We start from the raw sequence: 27,630 nt of genomic DNA on the forward strand, positions 1-27,630 counted from the left end.
GTAAAAGAATCCCTGCTGGCAATTCAAAACTATAATAAAGCTTCAAATGGATGCCTACAGGAATAGAGTTGTTGATTGCCCACTGAAAACATTGGCAATAATTTTTAAATAACTTATTTTCTTTATATTCCTCTCTGCTCTTTTTCTGTGGCCCAGGAATTAATCATACTGTATTTGGAAACTACAAGGAAGAAACTATTGTGATATCTCTTGTATCTTTAGCCTTGTTAAAAATAATAAGATAGAGCATATGCTGCTTTCATTTTAAAAGGGTCTGAACTGTGTCTGTTGTGAACATTATTCAGCAGTCCCTGGAGAAATTTCAGAGTCAGCCAGATTCCCTTCAGGGTCTCCTGTTGCAATACAGTCTATCAGCACTTTCCCAAATAGAAGCCAGTGCCTTTTAAGTACAATCCAGCTTTTAATTGGAGTAGAAATGAACAATGCATCTCTTCTTTTCTGAAAATAATTGTATTTTTTTTTAAGATTTGTGTTTCACTACAGAGTGACCAGGATACAGTAAAACACTGAGTGAAAAAATCCAGATATGAAACAGATACAGACTGTAAACATCAATGCTGAGATGACAGCTGCATGATCTGACACACCTTCACTTTGTACACTAGCAGAACAGGCTGTCTGAGTGAGTTTTTCTGTGTAGTCACACCAGGATAATGAATTTGTGTTTATTCTCAGGAGATGGTGTTCCGTTTGGATACCCAGAACCTGGAGTCTGGCAGGTTGAAGTGTCCCTTCGATCCCCAGCAGCCGTTTGCTTCAGTGATGGCAGGTAAGGAGCCACCAGAGCCAGGTGCTGCCCTCGGACCTGCGATGGCTCTGGGTGAGCCCAGGGGCCCAGCAGATGCCACTGCTGGAGCTCCTGTGGCACTGGTCATGTTTCCATTGTGCTCTCAGAGCTGGGGAAGCCTTCAGGCTGCAGACACCAGAGAACTGGAAGGCAGCAGTGCAAACAGAGGCATTAGAATGGCAGTGAAGCCTCTGTCAGCCGGGCGGGAAGGCAGTTTCACCCTCACCCAGTCATTGCTCCCTTAAGATGACAACAAAAAAACCCACATGGACAGAGAGTGTTTGAAGCCCTTGTGGGCCTCTTTCTGCAATTATCAATATGTTCTGCCCTTTGAAGTCTGCTGACATGCACTATTTCCATAAATACGTTTCTGAGGTTTCTATTTACTCGAGCAGCCACTTCTGAAGCCGGGAGCCGGGGAGCAGATAGTGCACTCTGCCTGCTGCGTGCATCGCAGCACTGTGTGGTCTGACATTTGGAATGTCAGCTTGACCTCTGCGTTTCAAATCACTAGAAGAGCTACTTTTGTCATGGTTTGGTTCATAGCTTTGGACAATTTTCATTTAACTTGTCCGTCGAGCATATGAATACAAGATAAGAGTGAAGCACCATGACGTTTTCATTTGCAGCCAAAGAGCAGTGGTGACAGTGCTTTGAAGTATCGGTCACTCTGTGTTATAAAAAGAATATGACTAATGTTCAGTCTTTATTCTCAGATAATAAGATAGATGATTTGTGATTCTGACCCTAAAGATGGGGCAGGACTTCCTTTATTAAAAACAATAGATTAAAGCCTGTGCTTATTCTTCTCAGAGACCCCTAGTCCTCTTTAATGACCATGAAGTCTATTTTTAAAATGGGGTTCCAGAAACTTTAACTTTTTTTTAAACTTTTTTTTTAATGCAAGCAGTAGAACTCTGTGATTTATTACAGCATTGCCTAATTTCAGTAGCCCTGTCATGCTCAGACTGTTCTGTTAAATCTTGTGAAATGAAGAGGCTGCTGTCTTTTAGCTAGCTAAGACATGAACTTTGCTGCATAACAATTTTTGAGCGAGATAAAATTAATGATCAGGGTATTCTAGTACTCTTTTTTGACTGTTACTGGTGTCAAGTGCTTCACAAGAATGCACAAGAAGCATTGTAAGGAGTTACAGGCCTGACCAGAGAATGTGTTTTGGTCTATCTTTGGATGCTTACCTTATTCGCAAGTAAACTAGGAGAGCAGTATAGCTCATGGGTAAGGTGCTGCTCTGGAGCTCAGGTGAGATCATTTCCCATCTCTGCCATTAATGAGCAGAGTAACCTTGGCATGTGACTTCTCTCCATCTACTTTTATTAATCTGCCAAATGGCAATAAAGATTACTTATATCCTTCAGAGAACACTTCTTATTCAGTTACACATTTACGAGCTAAGTAATATCTAACTATATTTTCACTCATATATGTAAGTTACTGCAACTGAGTAATTTTCATTCTTTGTAGAAATAGGTAGTCTAGTACTAGATGGCATATCACTTCAAGTATACTTATAGATAAATTTGAAAAAGTAGTTTTTTGACTGAAAAATCACCTGTTCATCATCCATCCTCACAAATTACCACTCACCAAAACTGTTCAGGTTGCTACAGAAACTTGGAATGAGAGATACCAAATGCTGAGAGAAGTGCTGAAAATGCCTTGTCAGCAGAGCCTGAGCAAGGATGGAGAATTTCTGTTGGCCCTTCAGATATATCGATCACAGAGTGCCTGTCACTTAACAAACACCAATTACCCTGCCCATCCCTCATTATGACAAATACCTTTCAGAATGCACGATTGTTTCTTTACAAAGGCAACATGCTGTCTGAAAGATGTGCTTTCCACAACTGTCATGGAAATAATACAGAAGTAACAATAATAATGAGGTAAAAAGAAAGATGATAGATCTTTTTTGGACAAATAAAGTGCTTGTGGATCATGGGTTGTGGGTTGGTTTGTTGATTTTTTTCCCTCCCTTGATCTTATTTTTTTAAGTGCATTTACATCTTTCGCAAATGAAAGCACAAACATCAGAGTTGAATGGTGTTTATTCTGCATTCACACTCAACAAAGGCTCCTCTCTGAAAGATCTTGTGAAATGTTTCAACCCAGGAGTATCAGAAAACCTGGATGAAGAACTTTTGGAAGGGGATTTTTATGTATCATATGGCTTTTTGTAAAATTATAATTTATGAACATGAACTTTTTTGTTTTTATGAATAAGAGATTTATTTCTGCAGGTCATCAAACAAAACAAAAAACCCTCTCCAACAAATAAAGCTTGTTATTTTACAGAAAAAGGAGTATTTAAAAATGCACTATGTGGTAAAAAAGCAAAAAAAAGGTTTACAGTGATACCGTTTCTTTGCTTCTTTTTGAAAAGTACTGAGATATGAAGGGAAACAGAAAATATTGTGCATTCCTTAGCATTTTCATTGCCCACACAAGGGGCAGAAGACCAAATAGTGACTGCAGTTGCAGCAAGCTCAGGGCACTGTGTTACAGATGTAGTGTCCTTGTGAGGCAAATTCTGGCTGCCTTATTTATGTAAAATGTGTCCTTTATTTCAGGGAGAGCCCTCTGTGTTAAAATGATGATTTGTGTCTGTAGCCATATTCCTGCCATTAACACAAATTCCCTGGATTTGTGCCTGAATTACTCTTTGTGAATTAACTGTTGGATGGAGATCCTTGCTCCAGGAATGGGCCAGGCTGCACATTCCAGTGGGGAAGGATCCATCCTGTTTTTCTGGCTCAGGAGCAGCAAAGCCATCGGGGCCATGGCAGTCCTGGGGCACAGGAGTAGCTGGAATGGAGAAGTGGCCATGCCCTCACCCTGGCTCCCAGGTGCATGGGACAGGGTGTTCTGATTAAATAGACCTTTAAACCCTTAAGAGCCCAGTTCCCATTAAAGCCTGGGAAATTTACTTTCCTGAGTGCCTAAAAGATCTGAAAATTAGGCGTTGACTGCGTTACTTCTCAGACATATAGTTACAAATATCACTCTCATTTAAAACTAAATAAATTCATAGAACCGAAAAACCCATTAAAATATGACCCAATAATATTTTAAAGCATTAAATTAGTTTATAGACCAATTAAACACAGGTGTTGTTCACCCAACAAAATGTAAATAGTCTTTTTTTTTTTTATGCCACAGCTGTAGGAACCCTATTTCTTTTTCATTTGCAGATGAGTATCTTTATGCTGGAACAGCTTCTGATTTCCTTGGCAAAGACACTGCTCTGACACGTTCTCTGGGCCCTTCTCACGACCACCATTACATCAGAACTGACATTTCTGAACATTACTGGCTCACTGGTAAGATCCCAAACATATGCTGTTGTCATTTGCATTGTGCCTGCCTCTGAAGTTAATAGCTCCTTCCTTATATAAATATATGTCCAGTAACTATAAATATAGATATTGTATCATGGAGGCTTTGGATTATGTAGGCTTTTTTAAAAAAGCTCAGTGGAACAGAAATGCACTTGAGAAAAGTCACAGAGGTGAAAATGCTAATTAAGGGAAGAGTGGGAGCATAAGACTTAATCATAGTTTCCGTCTTTGATGTGTATATCTGTGTATAATCCTACCACTGAAGTAATATCATGACTGAAATGCTTCTATATCCAGTCTTGTCAGAATCATGTTTTAAACTGTATTTTCCAATCACTTGTTAGAAGCTGTTCTGTATAGCATGTTGAAACAACAGACTAGAAATCCCACATTTTTTGCTAGGAGGTATTTTTCTTTTTTTTTTTTTTCTTTTTTAGGGGGAAAAATACCCTTTGTTGCTGTGAGGATCATTTTAAAACCACTAAGGGCACACTAAAATAGCTTCCCAAGCAAAACAGTGCTTTTTCTTGCCTGTTAAAAAACATTGGGAGCTAGTAAACCCTCTGAAAAACTGGCTGCATTTGCACCCAGCCAGTCTCAAACCACACACAGAGTAACATGGAAAACTTCACTCACAAGCTAACCCTGCTCAATTAAAGCATCCCCCTTTTAGCTGTCAACTGTCCTTAAAGATGTGGCAGCACTGGTCTTGGCTCAGGATGCCTGTGTGACTATTATGGGTGCAGTGTAAGGCCAGGGTCTGCTGACCACAGGGTTAAGTTGTCTTCCCAGCAGACAACTTCTAAAAAGGATAATTGTGCCTCTTAACTCCTTGAGACCTCAACAAGAGGACATGTTCTTTTTTTTCTTAATAATTTTTCCCTATCCCTTCTCTTCATTCTGTATTGTTGCCTTAAATTTCTATCTAGATGCAACTCTATAACCCCAGGATTTCTGCTGTGAGATAAGGAGAAAAAGAAAAAGCCACTTAAAAGTCATGTTTACCTTTCCAAATAGGAGATTGAAGAATCTCACTCAGCTGACCTATCCCACTTTAATTTCCTGAGCTGAAGGTCTTGCTTGTCCCACCTATCCTATCTCATCTCTGATTTCCACACACCTCTTGTGCAGTGCAGAGCAGAAATGGACTGTGATATGGACCATTATGGGTCCATCCAGGAGTCAGTTCTCTAATTCTAATTAGCCATGCAACTGCATATCCAGTGTTATCACTGATGGCCTGCAGATGCTCAGCATGGAAAGGTGGCTGGGTAGCTGCTTTCCTAAGGGATGCAGTAATAAGGTAAAAACAGAGGTTTACTGTGGTTTGGCCCTGAGGAGCATCTGGTGCAATCATTAGTATAGATCCACATTGATGAGCATTACAGGGTTCAGCTGCCAGTCCAAAAGAACTTGTAGCTTAAAAATACATTTTCAAACATTTCTTTCTCTTATTATTGTTTCTTCATGAGCAGTTTGAGGCAAGGGAACAGCACAAGAAAACAGAATAAACTATAGGTTTGAGAAATGTTTAAATGTTTTAGTGGGAGGGAGGTGTCTGCCTTTCCGCTCTCATTTAGATTGATTCACAATTTATTCTGTTTTCACTTAAAGCATCTGTATTTGTGAAACTTTTCTAAGGAGAACAGTATATTAATATGTCTGGGTCTGAAAAACAGCTTTAGTGTGCTAGACTGTGAGGTGAAAATTGCCCCACACTATATAAACACTGAAGACCCTATATATTCTTCAGGTTTACCTTGTTTCCAGCCATATAAAACCCTACAGCCACAATTCTGTCTAAGACTTCACAAACACAATCCATTCAGTGTTATGCTAAGAGGCATAGACATAAACTAGGTGCTTTTAATATTTTGAAACAGTCCTTTTAAGGTTGGAGAAAATTTGAAGTGCAACTTGAAATGACGGCATCATTTTTGCAATAAGCCATGGGGTGGCCAATATATTTCTAGTTTATTGTGTAATGTTACCAATTACATACTTCTGTGCTTTCACCCAATATTGGTATAAAGAAAATATTTACTTGATTTCAGATTTAAAACTCCCATCTCATGTAAATCCCCTCTTCTACTGCCCATTTACCAAGCATGTGTTAGACCTCCAGTAAAAGTTGTACATACTTGGATAATTGTACAATTGGAAATAAATTATTACCATGCATGACTCATGTTTTACTTAGGATAAGCATAAAATGTACAGCTTGTTTTTTTCCAGAGGGCCAAGGAAGTTTTGCTATAATGCACCTTAATATTTTTAAAGTTCAGTCTTATTCTGTTTCTGGAAACAAAATTATCCTTCCCTGAGGGAAGGGAGGTAAAGACAAAGCACGAGGGAAAAATGCGTGGGATACCTTCCAGTTCCTTGCAGGGCATCTCTATCTTGGCTAATTAAGACATGTCCTAATCTCAGTGAGTGAATAGCAGCTCTGCAGAGGGGGAAGGAGGAAGGCAGCTAATCTTTCCCATGACTCAGGCCCACACGTGCTCGTCCTCCCGCAAGGGTGGCACTGGAGCAGAGGGGAGCAGGGCTGGGCCATCTGGGGTTCCCACAGCTGCTCACTGGAGCTGTCTCACCCAGGGATGAGCCACGTGGGGCTGGTGGCCCCTCTCCGGATGGCAAAGCCACCCACTGGAACCGAGTCTGCCCCGTGCCAGCCCCGTGGGCAGAGAAAACCCTCAGCCCTACACATAGGCACCCACTGAGCAGCTGCACATTCCTCCTCCTTCATAGGAAGGGAAGGCCATAGCTGGAACCAGGGCTTACTTGAATTGCATTCATCTCTTTTTTTTTTTCCTTTTCACTTTTTCATAGCAATTTAGTCGTCTTTTCCAGGGCAAAGTCTAGGAGGCAATGAGTTCTTTATATCCTGCGAACTTTGGATGGGATTCAGCTCCCTTAGCTCTAAAAGGCAAATGTAGCATCCTGTCTGAGCTCAGTCCTTTTGCTTGCCTCTGTAATTTACTGAGCGAGGTGACACTTCCAGAGGGTGACTCACCCCGCCTATTGTAGGAATCTGTCTTAAAATAGGATTATTCATTGTCACTTTGTCCCTCCCTGAGAGATGACCTGGCTGAGAATGGGTTAGGAGCTTGACTTCTAGGTGGTTATGGTAAATGAGGTAAGCACTGTCCTTTGTATTCTGTCATGCCGTGTATTTCTGGCAGCCCAACTACACAGAGGTGCTGCTTCCCACTATTTTGGGCTACTTTTCCATTTCTTTGTGCTCCGGGACAGCCACTGCTTTGTGGGTCTCTTTTTCTGAGCCTAAGTTCTCCATAGGTTGCCAAAAATCACTGCTGGTTTCAGAAGGGGGTGATGGCCAGCAGGTAACCAACAGCCACCCCAGCAGTGAAGAACCAGCTGTATCAGCTTTTCCCATCAGACCACATGAAAAAAAGCACAAGCAGCACATGTACCATCTAATGCCAGAGCTCATGAAGCCATTAATTTCCAATTTGGTTACATACAATCTACACATGAACTTCATATGTGGGAAGATCTTCTGCTGAAGCAAATAGTAGGGGGGATAGATCTGTCTATGGGAAAACAAGCAGTAATTTAAAATCATCATAATTAGTTTCTTCTCCCATGAAAAGAATCCAAAAGCATAATTCTTAGTTAGTTTAAATGCACTTTTATATTTTGGATAGATGGGTTAGAAAAGATGAGACAAAGATCTCAATTACAGAACATGATGTGCTTTTGAGGTCTTTATCTCTTCCATTTAATTATTTTCACTTCATCTTCATATCTTTCACAATGTATTTCTGTTCGAATTTAACTTTCAATTTCAGTGTTTTCAGTTGTGATTTAAAATTGTTAAATATTGGTGTCCCTTTAATTAGTTAGAGATTCTTCTAAATCTGTTCCAGGAATTGGTATTGAGACATTTATTTTTGCGTTTGGCTTGCCAAGGAAAGCAATGAAGTTTAATCTTCAACCCCCCATACATTCAGTGTTTTGTTCTGTGAATGTGGATTAAGGAAAAAAAGGATGTGACTTTCAAAAACATGGAATAGAAGAATTTCACAGGTTTCCTCTTAAATGGCTATTTTGCTAACCACACATTTAAGAAACCATACTAGAAGCATATTTATGTATTTATTCATGCTTAGAGATCTAATCTTCAAAGTAGCCTTACAGGCCCTGAGGGGTAAGGAATATTTTCCTCAAGCTCGTTTTGAAATCCTGACTTAAATTTATAGATCTTGATGCCTGCGTATTTTCATTTTTTCTGCTGACACCGTTCTCTAGTGACAGAAAGGTTTAAAATGGAAGCAGCACTGTGACTATTTTCACCCATAAATTTACTCTTCTGTCACAAAGGTGCACACTGAGCACTTAAACACATCCCATTTTGTCTCAGGCCCTTTGTCTCAGACTGCAAACTTTTGAATCAAGGGCTCCCTTTTTCTCCTGTGTGTACTGTGGAGTTCATGGTGAAAATTCCTCAAGGCTAATATAAAGTAACAATCATTATGAAAAGGACAAAGGCATGAAGATATATTGAAGGCTGATAATAGTATTCCCCCGTATAAACAGTGTGCTCTGTTTGCTCTGCATTCTTACGCTACCCTCCTTAATGCTTTCTACTGCAGCCTACCTGATCCTGGGGGACAAAGACTGTGTATTTTATTGCTGAAAGAATGTATTTTAGAGTCAAGGGTCTCTTTGCACTGTATTTGTATAGCCACTTCTGTTTAAAGAAAAGCACCATTGATCCAAGTGCCCTCAGAAGAGCTCATCTATTGCAGCACACTGGGGAATGTCTTAAAAATCCCTGCCCCAAGTAGCTGGTTCATTTGTGCAAGGCAGGGTTGTTGGCTGCTCTGCTGCAGTCATGGACCCTGGAATTGCTTCAGTTTCTGATTTTAGTGCAAAATGAAAATGAAAACAAAAACAAACGAACAAGAAACCCCAACACCGAAAACAAAAGCCCTCAACTAGTGGGCAGGTAGAGCAGGATGGGAGGCCATGGATGAGGGATCTTGGGAGCAGTGAGGGACATCTTGGCCCTGTAAGCATGCCTGCAAGATGCAGGCAGATACCCATGCTTGTCTTGGAGGGGACCAGGAATAATGCAATGGCCCAGCATGCCACAACAAGGCATTTTTTGCAAAAAGCAGATTTAAATAACCCAAACAAACCCTTACATTGATATAGCCAATCTGTTTGCAAACACAAGGAACTGTGTTCTTAAGAGTGACCAACAGTTTCGGAGTTTGCTGTGCTAACTGGGGAATCCCAGCATGGCACTCTGTTGGATTTGTGTTGGAACCCTGGTTACTGAGAATTTTAGACTTTCTGTGCTGACAAACACTGACCTCCAAGAGAACACTACATTTGATCTCAGACCATAGACAAAATGTCCAAAATTAAATGACAAAACTAAGATTATTAGTTTGAATAGAAGTGTGTAATATCACATATTAAAAAACTTAGAATTTAAAGCTTTAGAAATAGTAATATATATAAAACAAGATAGAAGTTTTTAAGCAGAAGTTAGTCCTTCTTTTTCACCTTCTTCTTCCTGGATTTGGGTGATATTGTATAATTAAATAAAAAAGTCCACATTACAAACTACAAGTAGCTAGTTATTGAGCTAAAAGTAAAAATAATTTAAGTATAATTTCTTAATTAAATAGTTTATCCTTAAAAAACCTCATAGAGAGATACAACTCCATTTTTTAGTTGTTAAAATGAAGTACTACAGAACTCAGTTTGTGAGACTATAATATAAATAAGAACTAACAAACATCTAAATACAAACAAAAAATACTATCTCACACATTTAATCCCAACCCTGACAAAAAAAGAAGTTAAAAACTCCACACATTTGGTAGATACAGTCAGTAAGATTGCTGCATCACAGATATGTGGGAGACATTTCTTTGCAAGCTATCTCTAGTAAACAGTAGTATAGTTCTGTATTGATAACTGCTGCCATGAGTTAATTAAATATATTTAAATTCTACCAGGTGATTTCAAAAAATCTACTTAGCTTCATTTTGGAGGAAAAAGCAGTGAGGTAGATCTGTGTAGGCAATACTTTGTACTGGGATTACTCTATTTCCAAACAAAGATTGATGACCAGTGCTGCATACTTTTGCAAGTGGTAGTAAGATCTACACACAAAAACACTAGCCTGAGAGTAAATACTTCAGACTTCATGGTGATTTTCACTTTGAGTTAGTAAGAAAGTTACTGCTACATATTTATATAATATTTTTATTTCACTTAAAGAGGTAATGTAAATGCAGAGTTTAGCAGCAAGTACTAAGGCTTTTCTTCAAATTTTTAACCCCCTTTTTCTTTTGATTTTCAGGAGCGAAATTCATTGGAACTTTTCCTATCCCAGATACCTATAACCCAGATGATGATAAAATCTACTTCTTTTTTCGAGAAATATCTCAAGATAGTGGCACATCTGACAAGACAATCCTTTCCAGAGTTGGGAGAGTTTGTAAGGTGAGGACTCTATCTTTTTGAGAAAAATTAAGCAAGTGTGGTTTATTTGTGTGAGAAACGTGTTTTCCCCTTTGTTACCCAATGAGCCACTGTAGTAATTTTTCTGAAATTGATTACTAGTGCCATCAGAAATTTACTTGGCATAAAATAGACTTAGTATTGACTGTGCACCTCTTTTAAAAAGCTAATAGGTTTGTAAATTATAATCCTGTGTCCAAACAGTAAAGTATTGACCTTCAGTGCAACAATATCATGTTTTGTTTCATGAGCTTCCAGTGAGGGTGGATGAGTCAAAGTGAACACAGTGGCAAGGTATTTGGGGTTTTGTAGAAAGTGCCCATTGATGCATGGAGATCATACAAACCCATTCCTTAGCTTGTCTCTGTACACGATTCCTGGGCATTGCTGAGAGCTGGGGTCAGTCATTTGTTTCTGCACATTCCTGATAACCCACTGGGGTGAGGGGAGGCTAAGGAAATACGCAGTTTCTGAGATACACCCACATCTGCCTGGAGGTGTCCTGCCTTTGGAAGAAGAGCAATCCTTGACCCATTCACCAGGAGGAATGAGACCCTGGGTCTCCTGCAATGTAGAAAGTTAATTTGGCTGATGCCTGACCTCCTTTGAATGATTACTCCTTCACTTTCCCCTTCATTCTGCTTGGGTTTGCCCTTTATGAAAGATTTGTGCCTCAATAGTATATAGAGACTGAAGCTTTCATAAGCTTCAGTCTTTTTGGAGAAGCATCTCTCCAAAGGGCAGAAGCCTCCTCAAAAGACAAGAAGAAAAGCACAATTCCTGCAGATGAAGACAGCACTCAGTGTAGTTTGCTGTTTAGCAGCCTGGTGATTTCACTGAGGTCTCTACCCACAGTAGCAGAAGGGTTTGTAGACTTCTGTGTCAGATGCACACTCTATCCAGTCCATTGTCCCCTAGAACATTCTGTCCCTCTATTCTGTAGTAACAGAAGCAGTTAGTGGAAGTGCTCTCATCCTGTCTTTGGGTCCTCAGGAATCACTGGTGAAAATCAGGAAAATGGAACTTGAAAGCTGCCTTCATATTAGTAACATAGTAAACATAAGCTTTGAGCAAATGTTTGTATTGTGATAAATTAGATATCAGTAGCACCACAGAAGTCACACAAGTAGCTACATTTCTATGATTTTGTTCAAAATCATTAACAGACTTGCAATTTCTGAGCAGTGTGACTCTGCTGGCAGTTTCTCGAGAAACTTGAAAATTAGTACATGAACAAAAGTGTTTGTGATTTGCAATAAGATGTGTGTGGGAGAAAGCACTCATTCAGCTGTGGACACCCACTGAAAACAAAGAGTGGACAAGTGTATGGATGTGTAGATCTACAGCTGCTCTGCAGTCCAGCAAACTCCCAGCTCCACCTGAGATTAGAGTGGCCACAGCCATTTCACACTTCTGTCCTTGACCTAAAGTGTTAAGATAACAAAACACTCATTCATAAATCAGTTCTCTAGTAGGTTTTTAGCCAGACGAAAGAATGGATAATCTTTAGCTGGGTATTTCACAGCAGAGTGATTAATGACAGAATGGAAATGCAAACATTTATGATTTGCTGCTAGACATGGCATTTGCTGATTATGAGAGAGCACTTAATGCATTAGGAGAAATTGATAGACAACATTTGCAAGCCAAGGCACATGAGAGTGTATAGTAAACTAAGATATATTGGCTAGAGAAAACCAGCATCCTTTACCTAGAGAAAAAGGGAGATAAGCTATCATAATAAAAGCAAATGTATTGTAAGGAAATCCTAATGACTGTGTATAATCATACCTCAAATGAGAATGAATTTGTAGAGTAGTCATGTTAACGGGAGAAATGTCATGAATTTTATTTTTAGTAGTCAAACCAAAACAATGAAAACTGATAAGCAAGGTGATTATTATTAATAGTTCTACACTGTCATCTTTATTTACTGAGCACTGGTTGCAGAATTCTTTTGATAATCCAGACTCCTGCTTTTCTATATTTGTCTTAATTACCAACAAATTAAAAAAATATTTCTAATTATTATAATAAAAATAGAATTATTATGGATATTTTATATAAATTAAATGTGAAAATAGACTTGTCTGTTCATGTACTGAGATATTTTGGATCTGTGCTGTGGTATGAAACATCTGCTGTGCTTAATTGTCTCTGACATGGGAACAATGCTTTTGATTGCAGCAATTGATAACAACAATTTCTAATTGCACTGTCTCATTAATGTGATCTGTACTGCACAGAGTTAAGCCTTTCCTTCTTTCCCTCTTAAGCAGAGAATAGCAGCATTTGGGAGGAGCTCAGCAACTTCTGAAGTAGTTTGCTTGGTGTAAACACAGTTTTTTTCTACTAGAACTTGATTGCTCTCTACCTTGCCATGCCTTAGGGCTCCTGTCCATTAATGCCAGAAACACATGCTGAAATTAGAACAGGCTTTGTTTTTAGTAAGGAGCTTAGTCAATGCAGCCTATTCTTTGGCTAATTTCCAAGGGTTCAACAATACGATCTCTCAGTGATCCCCTCCCTTAGGGGAAGTCTCAGGAAAGAATTCCCCTTTCCCAGCTACTTTCAGAGCCAGAAGGCTGCAGTGCTCTTGCTGGCAGCTCCTTGCCCAGAGTCCAGCAGCTGTCCCTTGTCCTGCTCAGCACAGCCCCTGCCCCCAGTGCCCTGCAGCCTGCGCTGCAGCTCTGCAAGCCCCACTCAGCTCTGCATCATCTCTCTGTGTCACTGGCACTGGGGAGGAGCTGCTTTCAGCAGCCACTTTCAGAGCCAGTTGTGTCATTTATCATGGCAAATGGCATTTCCGGGTTTTGGTTTGAGCAAGGCAGTGAAAGTATCATTGCCTTATCTGCAATACCTGATCCAATTTCTGGTGCGTTCATACTTACATAAATTGCAATATTTGGGGTTATTGGTTTTCTTTTCAAATAAGGCCACAACCAAAAAGAAAAGTAACTATTTTAGCCAGCAAAATTTATTTATTTTTTAAAATGCATGCAGTTAGACATATGTATATTAATTGATCACACAAAGGTTAACTTCTTAAGAGCATGGATCCACTTATTCCTATTTCTATAAACACAGGCATAAGATTTTACAGCTACATTGTCTTCAAGCCCACAATCCTGAACCACTTTGCATCAGATGAAGGCAGTACAGAGTCATTACACATTGAGGAAGATTTTGAAAAAAATTACAATTTCAGCATCCATACACTGTGTCGTATGCAGTCCAGTAGCAAGTCAGCTTCATTTTTGTACATATTCACTGCTAAATGATGGTAGAATTCTAATTCTATTTATTGACAGCTTTGTATATGTACAAATATAGCCCTAGAAAAGAACAGTTTTCCCTCCTATTTTCCCCACTCAAATAAAGGGAGAAATAGAAATCTAACATAGAGGAGTCACAGAAAAAGTTTTGAAGAGGGAGGAAAGTTGTTGGACCTTTGTTTGTTTGTTATCTATATAGAAACACATCTTTCCATAGTTACAACCTCATCCTATTGGAATGAAGTGGAAATTAGCCAAAAGCAGTAGTCTCTCTGCTGCAGTATGAAAATCGTGTTTATTATTACAGCGGTTTGCATTTGCTGTGTTACAAGCTTCTCTTTAATGGTTTTGGTAATGTATTGCAAAAGTTAAAGCTTGCAGTCTTAGAGGCTGGTTTCCGAGACCTCAACTGCCAAGAAATCAGACTTCAGCCCCTGATGTTTTCCCATACTTCCCCAAGTGTTTGGTGTCCAGAAGCAGCCTTTGTTCTAGTGGGAACAAGTGAGCTCTTTGTCTTTTTTTTTTCTTTTTTTTCCCCTTTTTTCTTTTTTTAAATACCATTCCACCCCTATATATACCAAGCTGTACCTGGGGAAAAGCATACTGCAATTAGGCACAGCCCTCTTGGTTAAACTGTACTTTCTAAGCACACTGGAATGTAATCATTTTAAGAGCTCTTGAGTCGAGAGCCCTGGACACACCCTGCATTCCACCTTTGGGTAATGTAATTTATTTCCAAAGCCATGAACATCAGCAGAGTTCAAGGCTGTGACCTTGCCTCCTGTCTGGTGCTTGGAGCAATTTGTATTGCCAGAATGGCAGGAGGGAGCTGTTCCTCTGCAGCTCCAAGTCCAAACTCTCCACGGGCTTTGCCACAGGGCTGCTGGTGTGTGGAAGTTTTTCTTGTCCTGGATATAGTCTATCTATGCCTTTACTGTGACTAGGGATAACTGGCCCATGGTCATTGTTGGTATTTCTGTGTTGTGTGGATAATTGATCTCTCCCCAAAGCCCTTGGAGCTGTCCTGGCAGTGTCCTGCTTTCCCGTTCAGCCGCACCAGCCAGGTCCCGGAAGCCAAATAGCCATGTTCACATGTTCTCAGCAGGGCTCATTAATCTGGGCTCACAGCCATGCTCGTGCAGCCATCCTGCTTCCAGTTCTGGAGGCAACTCATTCCAGACGAGATTTAACTTCCTGCGTGTTACATGCTTACATACCTCCTTTGTCACTGTAATACTGCCTAGCCATAACTCCAGACGTAGGAAATATTTTTTTTCCCCTTGATTTCTCAATAATAATGATTAAGAACTCTCTGAAAAAGTCACCCCTTGATCAACCTTGGCCCTCATTCCCTCATTTGCCTACTGAATGTCCTTGCAGCCATGAGGCCTTTGGCAATCAACTCCTCCATGAGGCCTTTGGCAATCAACTCCTCTTGGACTTCCAAATATGATATTTGCACATTATGTGTCATTTGAAAGTTTTCAAATTATCTAGAAAAGCAGATGCTCATCATGATGATTTCATTTTTACAGGCTGATGTGTTGGAGATTGTCCAGGTCCATAGAGTATCTGCTTCTAACTGTGATGGATTAAGAGATATAACATCAGGCTTTGTCAGGTCTTTTGGTCCAACTTTCCTTATTGGCAAGGGTTATATAAGTATAGGAAGTTTCGTAAATTTCTGTCCCTCATGGGTGTGTTTCAATAATTGGTGTTTTGAAAGGGGAAATCACGATTTACAGATGAGGCAAAAATATGTTAGATATGCTTATATGTAAAGAGGTGTAACTAAATTTTACTGAGCCTCAGGGAAAGTGAGAAATAATCTGCAGTGTCAAGATAGATCTTTAAAAACTGGACTATGGAGATGCAGCTGCACAACCTCCAAAGCAAACTTTGGAAGCCATCCTAGTTGCCAGAGAGATGTTGCATAAGACACTGCCAGTGCACCTTGGCTCAGAAGTGGAAGCCTCTAGAGTTAATTGAAGTTCCTGTGGCTAATCCCAAGTCCCTGACTTGTAAGCGCTTTGGCTTAGATGTTCAAATATCTGTAAGAGTACAAATAATGACTTTCTGATTTTGACATTTTCCTCACATGATTGAGTTATCTTCTCCTGCCTTTTTTTTTCCCTGTGAGTACATTTACTATAAAAATGTACCATGGTTTACAGCTTTGCTATTGTTGATTGAGTACAGTGTTGTAAATGCAGATGTTTCAGGATTCCAGATTATAACGGACTCTTTAAGATGATGACCAACCTTTGTGCTTTGGTCTCATGCCCTTCCCAGCTCTCAGCCTGTGGTTATCCATGCTGAGTCACAATATCAAATGCAAGTGACTTCAGGCACTTGTATATGTCCAAGTGAAGAAACTAATTATCAGGAATTCCTGTTTTTATTCTTTTATTTGTCCCAAGCCATCCTTGTCTTTACCTGAGCCTGTTAGTTTCTGGATTTGGGGGATTTTTTCATTGTATGCTTAGTAACAGTCCAGAATTTTTTTTTTTTTGCTGTCTAGTTAGGTTTTCCAGTCTGGATCCCATCTAAAGATAATTTGGTAGAAACTTTTGGGTGTGATGTTTAAATATTTTCCAAAATAAAAATTAAAATTTTCCATGGTGAACCAAACAGTTATGCATGCTCAGTGTACTTTCTCAATGAAATAAAAACAAGCCTGGTTGACGAGCAGAAACTAAAGAGTCCCCGCCTCATTGTCAGATGGGAACTGCAGACACAGAGAAGTTACTTCCCCAAGTTTTCTTGATGTATCCATAGGAAAGCAGTCAAAGTTCTGAAGTCTCATGTGCCTTCTTTCTCTTGCTTATAATTCAAGTACTATTATAAATTATTAGAACTTATAATAATTATTATATAATTATTGTAATAACTTATATAATGTAATTATTATACCTTATAATTGAAGTGTGCTTTTATTCTTTCTCAAGTCACATTCCATGTGTAGCTTAATGTTTTCACCTGCAGCCTGATGAAATCACGAGAGGAATCTTCATCTACATTCATATGGTTTTGACAAGAAATTTTGCACCTGAATTCCTGAAGGAGCAATTTAACTTTCCTGTGTTAGGTTGGTACCTAACAGAGTTGAGTGGGGACAGAATATGTAAAGTAAAACAAAGTAATTATAGAAAAAACTGTGAACCTGAAGACAGAAGTTGAAAGGAGGCTGTTGGCTGTTCCTCCATTTATAAAGTCAGCCACAAGGTTGGAGGTTTTTTCCTCCATAATATAAGGCTTTGCTTCAGGGGATGCCATTTGTTTCTGGTAGCTTTGTCACATAGCTAAGCTTCAATAAGAGAAAGGCTCCAGGGCCTTTTGCAGTTTCAGCACTTTTCCTCTCTGTTCCCAACATTTCCTTTTATTCAGGCCAGGAATTCTCTTTAGGTAGTCCTTTTGCACATCTTGCCACTGGCTGTAATTAATAACCCGCTTCTAGAAATTCCACTCATTGTCTTTTTTCTTTTTTCTTCCCCCTTTTTTTTTTCTTCCTTTTAGAGGCTGTTCAGGATAATTACTGTCTTTAAAGTTTTATGAATCACAGTGTTTGACATCTTTGATGTAGACTGATTTTTCAGATAACTGCACTTTTTGTTCTAATGTTCAATTTGTCACTGTTACTTACAAGCAAATAAGAGATTTAAATCCCCAAAGATGCAGATGTTCTTTAGTTTTGTTGCCATCTGTTTTCCTGCCTACTGGATTCCAAGACTAACATTTGTTCATTTTAATGAAGCTATATTTATATAGTATACAAGATACAACAGAATAGGAAATAGATACAACAGAAATTCTTTAATATAAGTTGATTTTTAAATAATTTGATCACAGAGCAGTATCTTTTCTGATGGCTTTTATTCTCATGTGAACTTACCTTTAGCTAGATGGTGTGAAAAAACTTAATCTGCAATTAAGTTGTTTTGCTTAATTGCACATAAATTGTAGATCAGAAAACTGAAATTTCCTTGGAAGACTCCCAAGAGAGGTGCATGACATGACCTTAAATTACTTCACAAAATTTGCAATGTGCCATTTAAGCAGCAGTCTTCCTGAATGTCAGAAAGCCATACAATTACCTATGCTCATGGAAGTGGGACATATGATATTTGAATTCTCTATGTAATTTGGTGGAAACCTGATTTCTCACTCCAACAAATTGTTTTCTGCAAGCAGCTCAATCAAAAGGGATGAAATTTTAGGGTTTCTGTAAATAAGAGTCTGTGTGATTTATTAAGCTCCTGTTGGATTACTTCCCAATTTATCTACGTAATTTGTAGTTAAATTTTTTGTGATATTTAGGAGTAGTATTTCCCCAACAGGTGACAGGTTGAACAGCCCCTTCTAGTAGGCAATTATCTACATTTCTAACTCAGGCAAGCACAAGTAACCAAGATTTTGCAGGCACTTCTTTCTGTTAAAAAGAAGGTATTTCAGGCAGAAGTGTTGGTATTTGTTACAGCTTGTGAGATTACAAAGCAGTAAGTGCTAATTAAAGCTTTATTTATATTCAAAATGAAATATGCAGTCCCTAAGTGCCTTCATCTGTCCAGTAACAAAGTTTATAGTAAACACAGCTAATCCAGTGTGCTTAGAAGTGATATTTTGGGAGATAAGATTTCAGATACTCAAGGTTGGTTGGCTGTTAAAAGATTAGCCATATTTTTGGAATGAAAGGCTTGTTCATGCTGCCTTCCCCTTCTTTCAGCACTTAAATTTATCTTGTCTCCTTGTCCAATCTCCCTGAAATATTTAGAGTTCTTTGTAGTCAGACCATATCTCTTGTCAAAAATAATTTCAGTTAATTACTTAAACAATCTTGAGGCAAACCTTTGCTTGGTATAAATCAGCTGAATGGGCTTCTTAGGAGTCTATGACTTTATGGTTAATCCTTACTTCTGTCCACCTGTGCACTAACTGGACTTTGGTTTGGTGATTTTCACTCCTCCATGCATTTCTTCTAATCCACTGACTGCCCAGCCTGTGCATCCTGCTGTGTTTATGTCCTGCTCTACAGCCAGCTCACAGCAATTGAGCACTTCAGTGATTCATTCCAGACTGCTACTACTAAATAATCTCCTTGGCAAAAGAGGCTGTCTTCTTTCTGTAGCAGCCCAGTCCTAAAAATAACTTGGGCCAGCATTTCCTTTGTGCAGCCTCTCAGAGGCCAGTAATCAGGAATGATGAGGGTCCAAGGAATCTCCACCAGAGTGGGCAGATGCAATGCAAAGTGAGTGAGTACACATCAATATATAGGTCTGAAGGAACGGAGAACAACTGCATGTTCTCCAGCACCTGAAGCCTCAAGATGGGTCAAAGGCTGACCTAATATGCACCAAAAAATAGTATGAGGAAAGATGGGATGCCTTTACTTAAAAAAATAGACATTTGCAGAGCTTAGTAAGATAAATTCTACTTGAGACTCGAGAAGCAAAAACATACCTAGACTATTTATAGCTTCTGAACCTTCTTAGTCTGAGCTGAACTAATTCTGTATGTAGATAAAATCATCATAGCCTTTGTCAGTTCCTGCTTTTTCTCAGTCAATCTCAATGAATCCTGGGCATGTTGTAGGAAAGGAAAGGCGCCATATTAAATAGAGATGACATATAGAATTGAGCAGTACTATATGTCTACTGATCCAAAAAATCCCCAAAACCACAAGCAAAAATATCTTCATAGTAAAATGTGCTTTTTATTTCACTCAGCCATGGCAGTAGGAAGAAGCATGTTGAAGGATATGTCAGCATATTATATGTGCAACTGTCTCAATCAGTGAAAGGTCTTTTCAGTCTCTCTGCAGCATAAATATGTCATTCTCTGGCTTCAGAAGGACTTGGTAGCTCTTGGAATGCTGACTGGTCATTGAATCCCCTTTGCTCCATTATAAAGTGTACAGTGTTGCTTTGGCAGCTTTTGGATATGTAAAGCACACCAAGTGAATGTCTGTTCTAATGCCTCTTAAATTCAAATAACATGGTTAACATCATGTCCTGGCTTGAGAGCAAGCAAATGTAGATACATCTTAAATCCATATATTTTATACTTTAATGCACATAGCACTTGCTAAGATTGCTTCCTTTGAGCACAATATTTTGTTCACACTGCTCTGTAGCAACTCAGTGGATCTACTGATACATTTAAAATAAGCATTTGTGAAAATGCTGTGGTGGATCACAACTTAAGGTTGGTAAAACACAAATACATATCTTCCCAAGGGTCCTTCTTCTATTCCAGCCCCATCACTTGCTCCATGCTTTCTTCCTGTTTTCAGATTTTAGTCAGGTAGTTAGAGACATCTCATCTCCTGTGATGCTGCTGCTGCCCTGCATTCACCAGAAATCAAAGTGGGAACCCTGCAGTGTGAGATTTGCTTAGCTAATCTGAATTGCCAGAGGAAGGAAAACCTTAACACTCCTTGCTTTTTAACATTCTTTGTTGCATCTTTGTAGTTGTTTGGTTTCAGCTGCAGCACAAAGTCTGTTTGCTCTGCCTTTGAACAGAACACACACATGCAGAGGGGTTTTTTTCTATTTGCTTCAGGCTGCTAATTTTGACACCTTTGTAATAAATCTGTTGGGTAGATGCAAAGCTTCAGGCTTGGCAGAACCTCAGGAAATCAACAGAGGAGGCAGCAATTCTTGTAAGAGCAGGAGTTCCAAAGGCCATATATTAACAGGAATCATTTCCAGCTGAGCTAATCTATTTGAAAGTAGCAGGTACATGAAAAGGAAAAGCAGTTAGAGTGCATTACCAGAGAAGTGTTACTCCTTGTGAAGTGATTTCACCACTTAAAACCATCTTTCTGAATGCCTGTAGTATGATTCAGCCCTGAAGGGCCAAATACAAATGTGGTGATGACATGTAATTCCCACCATCCAGTGTTTCCTACTCTGGCTGGTTCTGTGCCTTCAGATTGCAAAGTGAATTAACAAAAAAGTGATTTCTCCTTATGAATCTGAAGGGGCTGAATATTTATGGCTAAATTTGTGGTCCTTAAACTTACAGCACAGATCTCCTCAGCTTCAGAGTTTATAACTGAGGGGAGGAGGCACCTTCCTGGGATGATTCAGAACCTGCAGCTGGGAGACTACAGCTGGTGATGACATTTCTTTTAAGTGTTTCAATTCTTGGTTCCTGCTGGTATATCATTACCCTTACCATTTTTAGGATAAAGAGTTCTGGGGGCCAAATAGCTTTGCAGAACCTAAATAGTTCTGCTGCTTGGAACCAGCAGGGTCCTTCATGTAGTCCGTGGAAGAAGTACGTGAGCAAACTCCCAATTTGGCTTCTTAAAATTTAAATCTTCTAAAATCTACTATCCATACACCTCTGCTGATCCAAGTCAGTAGAAGGTCACTTACCCCTCAGAGACATAATTCCAATTTCAAGAGATCATTTATAGATTATTTCTTTCTCCAGTGGCTAATAGAAATTTGGGCAAGCGTGCTTATGTTTTGGAAACCCATAGTAAAATAAATGAAAAAAATCCGTGTTGCAGGAAGACAGACTGATATTCCTGTAACAATGATTATCAGAATAATATGACTTTGGTTTTGCCTGGAATGCATTTTTCTCTGTACTGTGTGCACAAAAAAAACCAGTGCAGTATTTGCGTTGTAAGCTCCTGATGAATATAGTTTTTGGGGTTTTTTTTGCAAAATCTATCCAAAATGTTCTGCTCTATTATTTGGTTTGTAAAGAATTTTGAAGAAAAACTGATTATAAAAATTAGCCTCACAGAGAGCAATAAATCATGTGATATGGATATTTCAGTTAAAAAGCTGGTGAAGGAACTTTGCAATCAGTTTTGTGTATAATGAGAAAATTTGAATTGCCCTCTCTCTGAACTGATAAGTAACTGCAGAAACTACTTAGAAAAAGGCTCTCCTACACTCTTTTAGGAAAAAGAAAATGAAAAAAAAGGGTTTTTATGTTGTGGTTAGAGCCAACAGTGGAATCAGACAGAAGATACCAGTCCATACTGTGCTGTCATGTGTTAAAGCCCTTACTTTCTTAATATTCAAGAATTTCATTTTATTTTTGTTAGAATGATATGGGAGGCCAAAGAAGCCTAATAAACAAGTGGACAACTTTTCTGAAGGCCAGGCTTGTGTGTTCCATACCTGGTCCTGAAGGGACAGACACACATTTCGATGAGCTGCGTAAGTTGATTTCTCTTTAATGTTTATTTTGATGTTAGTAATACCTGCTTTTGTTGGAATTTTTCCCCCTCTGGTTTATAGAAGCACTGTGTCTTGTTTTGATTTGAATCTTCTTCCAAATAGGGCTAGTAATACCTCTGACTTTGATCAGAAGTCCCTAGTTATAGTTAATACTGATCTGATCAGAATTACAGTGTTTTTCCCTTTCCCTCAAAAGCTGGAAAGGAAAAATCTGATTTGATATAAAACCCACACTATCTGCAAAGGAACACATTTCAGAATATTGCTTCAAAAATTCACATGGCAGAAACTAAAATTCCAACAAAAATAAAACCTGGTTATATTTTTACGAATTTCCTAGTTACAGATGGTTAATGTAGAAATAGTCAGTGGATGTTTAACTAAAAAATTAAAATCCCCAAATATATTTTTCTCATTGCAGAAGATGTATTCTTACTTTCTACAAGAGATGAGAGGAACCCTCTTGTTTATGGAGTCTTCACTACAACAAGGTATGTGTTGGGATTGTATTTGCCTCTGAAAACAAATGATGAAGATATTACTCAGAACTTTTATACTTTTATATATTCTCAGGTCTTCTAGACTAGATCCTCATTCCTGAGAGTAGGAACTGCTGGAATTTGGTGTCCAGTGTTAGGGTTGTAGTCATTGAGGACAATATTTTTCAGTACTGGAAATAATAAATTATATCTAACTTAATTTGTTTGTGTGCCTATCTTTTGAGAGTGATTATAAAAAGTAATGTAAATGTAACAATCAAAAGCAAACTAGATTATTTCAGCTTCATCGAGTGAATTTGTAAATTTCTATCATATTTATTGAGCAACCAATAGTTACAATTTTAGGCAAATGATTGTTGTGAAGCCTCATTTCTGTAAGCAACTCTTAGACATCTGCTATTTCTTAGTATCAAAATTATTCTCTAAACTGATAGTTGAATGATTTTATAGTTCAGAGTTAATGAAAGGATAACCTAGCTTTATCTTAGGAGGTTGCACTAATTAATTAATGACCTTTCAGATCAATAGTGAGGTGATCTCTATAAAAAGTCAGAAAGAAAATTAAAAATTCTTTCTTTTGTCTCCAGAACCTTTGAATTTAGTGTAAATAATGACTAGCCAAATGCTGAAGAGTATGAGTACAATGAGGAATTGCCAAGACACTCCTTAATTCAGAAGCAGTAACCACAGTAGCTGCCTAGAATATATAACCACAAAAAATACTCTAAAACTGAAGTCAATATTGCACAATAAGGGAAATGGTTTGTCAAGCAACTAAAGTACATGCTACTCAGGAACTTGGCATGGTGTTCTTTGGAAAACTGAACTGTTTTAGATTTTTTTAGACAAATATATTTTTAAAAGGGAAAATGCATGAAAATTCAATAACTGTTTATTTTTATATCTTGTTTTTTTTTTGGTCTTTCCAATGCAACTTTTAATTCTCAGGGACCTCACCTATATCACTAATATATGGGCTTCTAGATGTGAACACAGTGTAAATTAATATCCTTCACTGGATAAAATTCTAATTAAAATAGCTAGTAAAAATAAAGCTAGTAAATGATAGCTGGAGACTGTCAGCCACTAGAAGAAAAAACACTCTATCAAGTGGTCCCAAAGGCCAAACCAGGTTTCAACCGAGCAAAGCTTAAAACTGTAACAATGATGCCTTAAGTTCTAGCTTTCATATTTTCCAGATTCTGTACTGCTTTAATATATAACTCTGAACTTCATATAAAGTGTTAGCAACTTCTCTTCACAGTTCAGTTATACAAAAAGAATAATTTTCCAGCCTGAGAACCAGGGACAGCATTGCAGCTTCAGGCCCAAATAGTAAAAACAGCTGGGAATTGAGGAGAGCAATCTGTGAGGATGGGACTGCATGAGCTGAAGCTGTAATGGGACAATTTACCCCAGTATGTAAATGGACCAAAATTTATAAAAGTGAGAAGACTTGCGACCGGTCATCCATCTTGGATCCATCTTGGGTAGAGCCCCAGCCAGGCTCTTGCACTGCCCAAGGTGTATCCTTTGAAGGCCTTTTAATAAATACCTACTTTATTCCTTTAACACTGTCTAGGCTCTGTTCCAGGTCAGCCTCTCTAGGCATCAACAACAGTGGCATTAAAAGTCTGTAGTTAGCAGAGCTGTGCACGTTGATTTTCAGCAGCACATCAGCCTCCCAGTGTCGGATTGATAAATAATAAATAACTTTTAATAAGTACCTACTTTTAATAAATACCTACTTTATTCCTTTAACACTGTCTAGCCTCTGTTCCAGGTCAGCCTCTCTAGGCATCAACAACAGTGACATTAAATGTCTGTAGTTAGCAGACCTGTGGTCATTGATGTTCAGCAGCACATCAGCTGCCAGGTGTGGGATTGATCCCAGCCCCATCAGGGGCTCCCTGGCTGAGGCACCAGGGCTGTGTGCAGCCTGCCCACGTTAAAGAATTCTCTTAAAACCTCTCAGATTTTCCTGTAATCATGGAATCTTAGAATCATAGAATCCACTGAGCTGGAAGAGACCCATTTGGATCATGGAGTTCAACTCCTGGGCCTGTGCAAGACACCGAGGAGTCGCGGGATGTACATGAGAACGTTGTCCAGAGCCTGTTCCAGTGCCCAACCACCCTCTGGGTGAATAACCTTTTCCTGATACCCAACCTAAACCTCTCCTGACTCAGTTTCATCCTTCTTCACGTTGCAGCTCGGTGTTCAAGGGCTCTGCAGTATGTGTGTACAGCATGGCCGAGATCAGGGCCGTGTTCAATGGCCCCTACGCGCACAAGGAGAGCGCGGATCACCGCTGGGTGCAGTACGAGGGCCGCATCCCCTACCCCAGGCCTGGAACAGTGAGTCTCTCCTTAATTACACACCTCTGCTTCTACTCAAAAAGCAATCGTGCTTCACACCCCTCCCTCCCCAGGCTGGTAATTTGTATTTTCCGCTCAGGATGTTTCAAATTATCCTCTCAACTCTTCCCCTCTGTTGATAGCTCAGACTTCTACCTACACTGTAAGTATATAAATATACATTTTTCCATGTCTCTCAGATAACACTGTGTCCAGACTATTTCCTGATTGTCTCTCATATTGTGGTCTCCCACTGTACAGCTATATTTCTGTCTGTTGGGGTCACCTCTAAGGCATCAATGCTTCATAAAAAGCCAGAAGTATTTCTTTATATAGTTATCACAGGTTTTTTTATCTGTATTTCTGTTACCTTCATGTCTGTTAAAATCATCGTGATAGTGTCACTAATTCTGTTGTGTCTATTTGTGCATATGCTGTGTTTTAAAGTAAAATAAGGAGCTAACTGCTGGACATGTTACGTGATAAAAAGTAAGTGACAGGAAGAAAAGAGAAATTTGGTATCTGGAAATACTTTTAACCCCAGTCTTTTAGCTGTAGCAGTTAAAAGCAAGGAAGAAAACTGAAAAACTCATTAAGTTTTCTTTTCCGACTTCTGTCACAGTATTAAATTTCGAAAAGCACAGGCCAGCATGACAGATGAGGAAGAAATGGTATTTTCAAAAAACACCTCAACTTTAAAAACATCATCACAACTTTAGGCAACTCTTTGTACATAAAACAGTAAAAGAGCAACAATTTTATCTGGAATAGCTCTTCGTCCTCTTGGTCGGTATTCAGTGAACAAGTATTAGGCAGCCAGCCGTGAGCTGTCAGTGTTGGACGTGGCCTAGAAGCCATGTGGCCATTTCTGCACTATTTCTCTGACCTCAACGCTGGTGTAAGCCACACTATCTAGTTAATTTAGTTCATATTTTCACACATTTCATTGTATATCTATGTTTTATTCTTCATCCTTCCACTGGGCTGAACTGCATGGTTATCCCAGTGCTCGGCAGGTCAGGCCCCAGGTGCTGATTCCCTTCTTTCAGCTGAGGATGAGCCTCAGAGCAGCTCTCTCTCCAAAGACCAGGACAGCTCATAATTTGGCCTGCCCATGATCTGCCCTGATGGAGCAAATCTCAACTTATTTGGACAATTTTGGCATTGCCAGCTTACGCATCTCTCTGTCATGTGAAATACACAGTGCCCGCATAAAGAAGATTAAATTTAATTTTTTTGTGTGTGTGCAACTTCCACGGCTGGTTAAGAAGATCAGATTAATTTAATTTTAGCTACAAAAATGGTGCCAAGGAGAACAATAGCTGGTCCCATGGCATCTAAAGAGATTAAAATAACTCTCTTGAAAACCTCAGTGCCCCATAAGGATGAACACTTTGCACAGATAGACGGGTCATAAGCTCATTGCATTTTTGAGTGTATTAGCCATCACATGGTTGAGCATGTCAGTGCTGATCTTTATCGCTGATTTGAATATCCATGGTTGCAAGTTTTATAGAAGTTGGAAAATTTAAAGATAAATATTTTCTGTAAGCCAGCCCTTAGCTCTCCAACTGCTACCTTTAAGCACCTGATAACAGCTGTGAGGAAACAGTATCTTAAAAGTCCTCCAAACCTTCATAGTCTGTAGGAGTTTGTCTGACCAAGGACTGAGAAAGGAAGTGGATTTACTGAGGAAAGCTGTCAGAAGAAAGATATCTATCTATTTACTATGTAGATGAGGTAAATGTATTTCTGCATAACTTTTATCTGTTCCCTTAGTGAGCTGGATTGCAAAATACTTGAGGCTCAGTAGTTTGATGTAGGGTATCCAAATAAGTAGATTCATGCCATGCTCTTGGCTGGTGATGGGCTATGCCAAACTTGGATATGAATGAATTTAGGGTGGGATCTGGACAAGCAGTACTGTGCTGAAAGGCAAGGAAAAGAAGCAGCTTGAACCTTGAAGACCACTGAAATGCTCTGCCTTAAAGATTAATTTTGTCATTTTTTTGTCAGCTGTGAGGTGGTTCAGGAATGCTCAGAACAAAGCCAGAGGGATATTCTACCCTTTTTAAAGTTGCTAGAACATTTTTGAAATTTAAGCTCCTTGTAAGTGTTGCCTACAGTTGGCATAGCTTACACTGCTCTGATTCTATATTTCCTATACTTTAAGTTACTGGCAAAGTCTAAAAATGGCTATTCTAGGAAATGCATTTCTTTTGGTGGTTGGCTTTGAGAAATGCATTGACTTCCTTTCAGCATTTATACAGAAGCAGGAGACTGCATACCCTAATTTAACTTTCTGCTCTGCTGCCTTTATCTCCTAAGTAAATAAAGCTGCTCACTATAGAGACTGTGACTACTTTGATTTTGAAATTTTGACAAAATGCTTCCTGTGGCAATTTGTGTGTGAGATAAACTCCCAGCATGACCATGATATCATGCCTTCGCAATGCTGAGTGGGTTCAGACAGCAGCAGCCCCTCTCTGCTCGTGTCCCTGGGCTGTGGCAGGCTCTGCCTGCCCTCTGCTGTCATCAAAACACCCCTGGACACCATGGCAGGGGACCTCTGGCACACTCCCCACCACTGACACTGCAGAACATGCACCTCTTTAACTTCTCT

At 39.2% G+C, this 27,630-nt stretch overlaps 1 protein-coding gene across 2 annotated transcripts in view; it reads left to right on the forward strand.

The window, feature by feature from the left end:
- The window catches only part of SEMA3D (semaphorin 3D), a 135,517-nt gene that overhangs the window by 76,462 nt on the left and 31,425 nt on the right, over positions 1-27,630 (forward strand). Inside the window, exons 6-11 of one of the 2 annotated variants that reach the window (XM_054275505.1) lie at positions 697-790; positions 4,021-4,149; positions 10,514-10,656; positions 22,015-22,129; positions 22,572-22,641; positions 24,863-25,007. In XM_054275505.1, the coding sequence (XP_054131480.1) occupies positions 697-790; positions 4,021-4,149; positions 10,514-10,656; positions 22,015-22,129; positions 22,572-22,641; positions 24,863-25,007 (696 nt within the window). The remainder of the gene's footprint in view (positions 1-696; positions 791-4,020; positions 4,150-10,513; positions 10,657-22,014; positions 22,130-22,571; positions 22,642-24,862; positions 25,008-27,630) is intronic. The other variant, XM_054275513.1, reaches the window with a different exon arrangement.

This window comes from Melozone crissalis, unplaced genomic scaffold (genome assembly GCF_028551555.1).
Source record: "Melozone crissalis strain CALT ecotype California unplaced genomic scaffold, PUWL_Pcris_2 ptg000004l_1, whole genome shotgun sequence".
Lineage (NCBI taxonomy): Eukaryota > Metazoa > Chordata > Aves > Passeriformes > Passerellidae > Melozone > Melozone crissalis.